Below are 7,401 nucleotides of genomic sequence, written 5' to 3'. Positions count from 1 at the left end.
TCTCTTAATCAGTGGCGGAAGATTGTTAGAGCATGCAGGTGCCACGGCACCCCCAACTTTTCCAATTTTTTTTTAAATTTTTTTTAACCTTTTTATTTTTTTTAAATTATATATGTTTAAAATTTGTTAAACTATTTATGTTTTAAAATTTTTCAAATTATATGTATATTTTTAAATTAAATAATAGTATATTGAAAAGTTAATGAAAATAAAATTATATATTTTTTATTTTTTTTATAAGTTATAACATTTAATGTTAATAAATAATAATATATAAAATTAAATATAATAAAGAAACAAAATTATTAATATTTTGAATTAATGGTTGTTTATTGATTTGATACATTTACTACTCACATGATTGATAGTCATATGATACATTACTCTTTATGTTAATATTTATATTAACTAAGTTCATTTGTTTTCTTTATAGATTACACATGTTCTATCTATAAATAAGACTCTCCTATCAATGATAATACACAAATGAGTTGCTACCTATTCTCTCCTTCTCTATACTCTATTGTTTCTTCTTTTCTTTATTATCTATTATTCTCTCTGTTATTCGTCTTATTTCATAACAATTAAGATACTTTTTATTTTTTTATTTTCATTGTCTTTTTAGTTTTTCACATGTTGTACTTATCTCTTACCCTGACCTGATTTCGTTTTGTTACGTTACCACACAAAAGAAAAAAAGTAATCTCCTGTCTCACTTGGTAGTGAATTGATTATCATAATTTTTATTAGTAATTATGTCTCAATTATTGATTATATTATGATAAATTATTTTTTAGTCTTAAACTTGTTTTTTAAATAGGTATATTGATGAAAAACAAAAGAATAAATTTATTTTTTAGAATTGATAAAAGATGAGTGAAGACCAAAACATGACAATATGGTTGCTCATCGCATAACAATGAAATGAAATGCGAATTTGAATCGATATGTGCACATTAGGAAAATGGGAAATGAATATTTTGCAGATAATATGATTATTTATATTGAAAAAAAAACTCAAAATATTTAGTTATGATTGAATTATTTGATAAGTTTAAGATTATAAAAAAACGATGGACAATCTGTTAGATAATGTAGTTTATTCATTTTCATTAAATGAGTGACAGTAATATTAAATATGTAAATTTTAAGTATATAATTTTGGCTCCCCAAAAATTTTGGTCAAGATCCACCACTGCTCTTAATGACTATAACCATAACTCATATATAACCAAAACATATGAAAGAATACAAGTCAAAGGTATAATTATTTTTACATTTATTATGCATTTTTTACAACTTTAACAACCGATCAAGCTTGAAGTGATTTAAGTATCGAAGTATCTTTAGTAGGTACCCATCAATTGGTTGATGACCAAATTACCCGAATGAAGAGGACACAATATCAAAGTGAGCATACTAAAAAATTGTTTTAGTACACGTTTGATCCTACACTCTAAACATTATAGTGCCTATTGTGAGGCCGAACAATATTTTTTTTCAAAAACTCATATGGTGAGCACGAGGAATATGACAAACAATGTGGTGGAAGAAACTTGAGACGATCAGATGGATCAAAGGGAGATGATATGAAGTTTGCATAAGCGGATGGACGAGATGCAATGTAAGTATGAGGAGGAACCGAGAACTTTGCGCTCTGAAAGCAGTCGTGCATCAAGGACAAAGAACTAAAGGTCTAGTACCATCCACACTTTAGATTTTATAATTGAATTTTATAATATATCGTTTTAATATGAAATAAATTGCTAAGTAACTTTAATCACACAAGCATTTTCTTAATATTTATATATAATGCGACAAAAATTTTACTATCAAGAGTTACCTTGAATTATAAATCACATCCCATAATAAGTTTGACTTTTCAAAGCAAAGGATGAACAAGCTAAGGAAAGGGTGTAGCATTGTCAAGAAACACTTGAAGGTTTAGAGCACCAGAGCTTGTTAGTTACGTCGTGTAAACAAATATTTTAAAAACCTTGTGACATCCAAATTTATTGAACAAATTCCTTCAATCCGATCCGTTTTATATATTATAAAATCTACATTTAATAAAAAAAAATCAATCCCTTTTGTCATACTAGACATCGAATTGTAAATCACATCAAATTAAAATTTTTTCGAAGAAAATACCTAACCTTCAAAATTATACTGGAATGAATAACAGAAAAAAAAAAAAAAAAAACCAACTTCAGAAACTTCCCCGTCGTTGACGGACTTGAGACTTAGAGGGTTCCTATTTGTATTTTTACTTTAATAATTACTTAATTAACATTAAATTTAATTAATTGCAATATAACAACCATTGGAACCACAACGCGTGGTTTATGTATTCCTTATTATTGTTCCATCTTTTGAAAATTCATATACACCCATTCTTATTTTCCACAAACCCTCTCTCTATCTGTTCAGTGTTCCACATCCATGGCTATGTCTTCTTCCACCACTCTCTCTCCTATCCTTTCTTCTTCATCATCTTCTTCATCAAGTCAAAACCAAACTCCAAAAATACAACTTCTGAATTTGGATTCTCTCTCAGTGCAAACCCCCACCTACACTTCCCTCAGAGACGTGCTTCCCTATTCCGGCGCCGCCGTCAACTCCCCCGCAGCCAACCACTACCACGTCCCCATCCGCAACCGCCTGGTGAAGCAGGCCGCATGGGCCTACCTCCAGCCCATGTCCACTTCCCCCAGCGGCGGCCCATCAGGCCCAAACTTCTTCCGGCGCAACCCTCTGGCCACGTGTCTCTCCTTCATCTACCACCACATACTCCCTTCCCTCACCCGAACCCTCCACCGAATTCTCCACATCTTCCCTTGCTTCCTCCCTGTAATCTTATGATACCATAACAATTTTTACTATTACACCCATTTTTTCTCTCTCAATATTCAAAAACTTACCTTTTTGCTTATTGCAAATGTATATATTATATATTATATTAGAGCATATGTTTACATATATATATCAGTGAATGATAGTTCTGGAAACAGAAAACGGAGTCTAGTTTTTTCATTCTCCGGGGATTGAGTTTGTGAGGACTATGATGCTGTTATCACTGTTGTTTTTGTTGATGTTGACGTGTCGGGGTTCTTGGGGTTCGAGGGCTTTGTGGTTGTTGCTGAGAATCTAAGCCTCTGAGTCTGGCGCGTGCCTGCGAGATTCTGTCCTTCACGCTCACAGGCTCGTCGTCGTCGCGGTGGCCTTCGCCGTCGACAGTGACGGTTTGTGGGTCCCGCGGTTGTTGGTATTCGGATTTGGAAACGTTAGAAGGGTGGTTCTTGGCCTTGCTCAGGGTAGCGCTTTCAGATTGTGCCTCTTTTTTCTGCAATGGTGGTGCTACTTCCCTGTTATACTTTTCACACTATTTCCATATATATATATATATATATATATATATATATATATATGTATATATGTATAATATTATAGTATTGTAGATCACACAAATGATGTATGGTAGGAAGAATATGTTCTCATACAGACTTTTCTTTATCACAATTTTCAATTGAATTGATTGATACACTTTTCATTTTCTTTTCCATATTACATGTGATGATATATTATTTTTATGTTTATAGAATACCGATAATGAGATTCCATTTTTAAAAACATTCTGCATAAATTTTATTTTTTGTTTTATGAAAAATATTACATTTGACCTCTTTTTACATTAAATGGATAACTTTTTAGGCCTTATCGTAAAGAGAAAACTAGTAAAGAGGGAAAGAGTTATTTTAAGTGTAATTTTAAAGAGTTTTTGGAGTATTATTGTAATTTATTATAATTACGTGTCATTAATGTAATACATAAAAAAGTGATTAGTATTATAAAAAAGTATATGTAATTCGAAAAAGTCAATGGTTTGTTTTCTAATACTTGTACTTATTTGAAACAGATAATAAAATTTTGTAAATTTTAGGTTTTATTTAGTTTGATTTAATAGTTAAGAAGAAAAAAAAAACACAGAAGTTGTGCATGGCCGTGAACTATATATATATATATATATATATATATATATATATATATATATATATATATATATATATATATATATGATAAAGATGAATTCGGGTTTTAATCTTTTTGTTAATTTTAATTACTTTAATTTTTTTAAATATGACGTGACGTATGGTTTGGTAATGACAAGAACTATATTGAGACGATACAACATATTTAATGCGTGTAAATAGATACATGTTACATTCAACCATGGAATTAATTATGATAAAAAAATTAAAAATGAATGGAAGAAATTTCTGAAAGAATTAAATCAACATAGACGGCTACTAAAAAAAAATATTTTTATTAATTATATGAGCTGAGTTTATATGAGATAAATATATATTAGTGTGGGATTATGGATACATATACGTACATACATAATCACTCACAGTTTGAGAACTAAGATTATTTCTAATAATCACATATATATTTTATATCTTATAGAAGCAGAGAGTGGTGAAGAAAAGAAAAAAAGAAAAATCAGCGATTTTGCATCTTAATGAGAGACAATGAGGTAGTAAGAAGAAGAATTGTTCCTAATTCAATCAACTCTAGACTTTACCTCTGAATTAGGGTTTGCTGAAAATTTATTAGATTGAGTAGCCATTTGGTTAAGTGCTTGCAGAAATGCAGTTTGGCCATATTTTGCAACGAATTGCCAATAAAATATCACATAATCCCATCCTCTTGCTTTCCACTCCATTATTTTCCTGTCAATGTCATTCTCATGCTTTGATACATATGGCTTCAGAAATGTCTCATAAATGTATCCTGTCCCCTGCGATACCATTCAATATTTTCGACTCAGTCTTCAAAAATATTTATTAAAATTAAGTATATAAGAGAAGCAACACTCACAAATAATAAAATTGTAAGTATCTTGTTTAAATATCTCATTAATCCATCACATAATTGATCCAATCTTGTATAATTAATTAGGTCAATGATCCAAATACTAATCTGGCTAAAATTATTATGAAAATGTTTATTATTATTTAATTTGTTAGTTTTGATACTTACTTAACTTGTAATTGTATAAATTTTTTAATTTTATTTGTAATAATTATAATTATTTAAAAAAAAAATCAAACAGTTTATCTGATCTATATAATATAATATATATGTAAACACTCCTTAAACATTCGTGGATCCAACTTATTCAGTCAGACTCGGTAAAAGTCAACTAGATTATATTTTTAAAATGGTGTTCTTACTATATATTATATACACATTATTTCAGTAGCATCACTTTTGTAGGTAACTTTTTATACCCAATAAAGCATATATAACATAAACATCAGAATGAACATATAATCATTCTTTTCCCTCTCAAACAAGAAAGGTGACAAATAGTATTAAAATAACTCAAAAAATGTGTCTCAAAGAACAGAAATTTAGGCTTACTTTAGTTTTGGGATACCACAACCACACGAAGAACACCAGCTTCATCTCTCCGTACAATGGCAGCCTTCATAAAAATTCAGAGTCAAAATTTATTCGTCGAAGCAAAATCAAGAACAAACAATATCCATAAATAGTTAATTGTTGCAACATTTACCATCCAAAAAATATATCTGGGAACTTTTCCAATACAGTGAAAAGTGCCACAATGATCCTGCAAAAATAAACCATACAAAATGTATTAGATTTCATAATAGCATGCATCAACAAAACCAACAAGATTTTCTTCCCATTCAACTATCAACCTTATCTGCTATTCTTAACCTCACATGCACTCAAAAGGGTCAAGTTTTTCTTCTGAGAAAAAGTTCATTTCTTACGTTCAAAATTGAATACATAAATATCAAAGTTTTCAGAAAAGAATTTGCTAAACTTAAACTGAAAGACATGTCATACAACATCAACATTTTCGGCTTTTTCTCTAATCCACAAGAACTCCAGTGCCATCATGTGTAATAAATGATTTTTGAAAACTAACATTTGTCTAAGACAGTTAAGTTTGATAAAGAATATAAGAAAAGAAAAAGATTGTGTATACCAATATTTACACCAGAAGCGAAGTTCCTCCATGTCTATCTTATTTTTCTCAACAGTTTTGTAGCATTCAAATCCAGGGTAAGCATACCCCATAAGGAGTCTGCAATTATAATGCAAAAACTGGATAAATAAATTTTCATAACATAATCAAAAAACAAACAGTAAGAAAAAAAAAGGACTTACATAAGGATTCGGTTGATGAAATCGCCCAACATTTTGAAGAAACAGTGGAAATGAAGTCTGAAAACAAAAAGAATGAAACCCTAAAAGATGAAATGAGGAAACCCTAAAAGTGTAAACAAAGATGAAATAAAGAACTTACAAGTTGTGTTGTTAGATAGGTTTGAGAGATTAAGAGAGGCACAGAATTCAAATGGGTGTGAGAGAATTGGGGTGCCTCCAAGCCCAATTCAAAAGGAATATTAAAAAGTTGAGATTTTTTTTTTTTTTTATACTTTAGAAAGAGATGTGGTTTAATGCAGAGGAAGAATGGCCTCTGATTCTCTCTTTCTCTCAAACGAAATGTGGAAGAAGAAGCCTTAGATTGAAGGTAACAAAAAAAGCCTCACTCAACACCAAATATATAGTGCTGCAGTTACATCTAACGACGTTAACACGACCGATTCTGTTTTCTATTTTTTTAATGATGCAAAATGTTTTTCCAATAATAGAAAACTTGAGGAATTTCTTGCCTCAAACGCTTCTCTTCAATTTTAGTTCCAGGGATTTCTCCCAACGGTTTAGCGGTTGCGCACGCACGGAATCGAGGACGTTTTTGTCATTTCGCTCATCGTAACTGGTTTTGTAAATACATGAAAATATTTGTGGAAGAAAAAAAATTGTATATATAATAATTGTGCTATAATAGTTAATGCATAATTTTTTATAATGTAAATGCATTTCCATTTCAGAATCATGTACACGATTATTAATTAGATTTCTGATGTTCATATGATAAAATTTAAATAGAAACACTCAATTTTGGTAAGACCCTATGTCAAAATAGTAAAAAATATATTACTTTATCTTAAAAGCATATATTTTTTATCAAAAAATAAATAAAACATTAACTAAACATAGAGTTAATAAATAAAATATTAAGTAAAAAATATGTTTAGAATTCAATTTTCTAGTTAGAAACTAATTTAGAGACTATAATTTTTTTTGTAGAAAAAAAATTTAGTAATCAATATTAGTGATCAATTTAAAGAATATTTTATAATAATGAAAATTATTTTAGTTATCAACTTAAAGATTAATTATAATTTTTTAAATTATTTTAATTATCAATGATTTTTATTTTTATAAATTAATATTTAAATTGATCATTATAATAATTAATTATTTTTTATCACTAAATTTAGACATGATTATAATTCT

At 29.1% G+C, this 7,401-nt stretch overlaps 2 protein-coding genes across 2 annotated transcripts; one reads left to right on the top strand and one right to left on the bottom strand.

The window, feature by feature from the left end:
- Window positions 1-2,375: 2,375 nt before the first annotated feature.
- Window positions 2,376-3,562, top strand: LOC146884503 (uncharacterized). The gene has a single exon (XM_085675766.1). The coding sequence runs from the start codon at window positions 2,443-2,445 to the stop codon at window positions 2,860-2,862; it is 420 nt and encodes a 139-aa protein (XP_085531892.1). The 5' UTR covers window positions 2,376-2,442; the 3' UTR covers window positions 2,863-3,562.
- Window positions 3,563-4,305: 743 nt separating this feature from the next.
- LOC114192571 (HVA22-like protein j) lies at window positions 4,306-6,580 on the bottom strand. The gene is made up of 6 exons (XM_028082332.2): window positions 6,344-6,580; window positions 6,205-6,261; window positions 6,023-6,121; window positions 5,582-5,638; window positions 5,428-5,491; window positions 4,306-4,801 (listed from the first exon to the last, which is right to left on the bottom strand). The coding sequence occupies exons 2-6, from the start codon at window positions 6,234-6,236 to the stop codon at window positions 4,565-4,567; spliced, it is 489 nt and encodes a 162-aa protein (XP_027938133.1). The 5' UTR covers window positions 6,237-6,261; window positions 6,344-6,580; the 3' UTR covers window positions 4,306-4,564.
- Window positions 6,581-7,401: the final 821 nt, after the last annotated feature.

This window comes from Vigna unguiculata, chromosome 7 (genome assembly GCF_037176805.1).
Source record: "Vigna unguiculata cultivar grain cowpea cultivar isolate G323 ecotype 2 chromosome 7, ASM3717680v1, whole genome shotgun sequence".
Classification (NCBI taxonomy): Eukaryota; Viridiplantae; Streptophyta; class Magnoliopsida; order Fabales; family Fabaceae; genus Vigna; species Vigna unguiculata.
The sequence above is the reverse complement of the archived record's forward strand: the minus strand, read 5'-3'. Positions and strand labels throughout refer to the sequence as shown.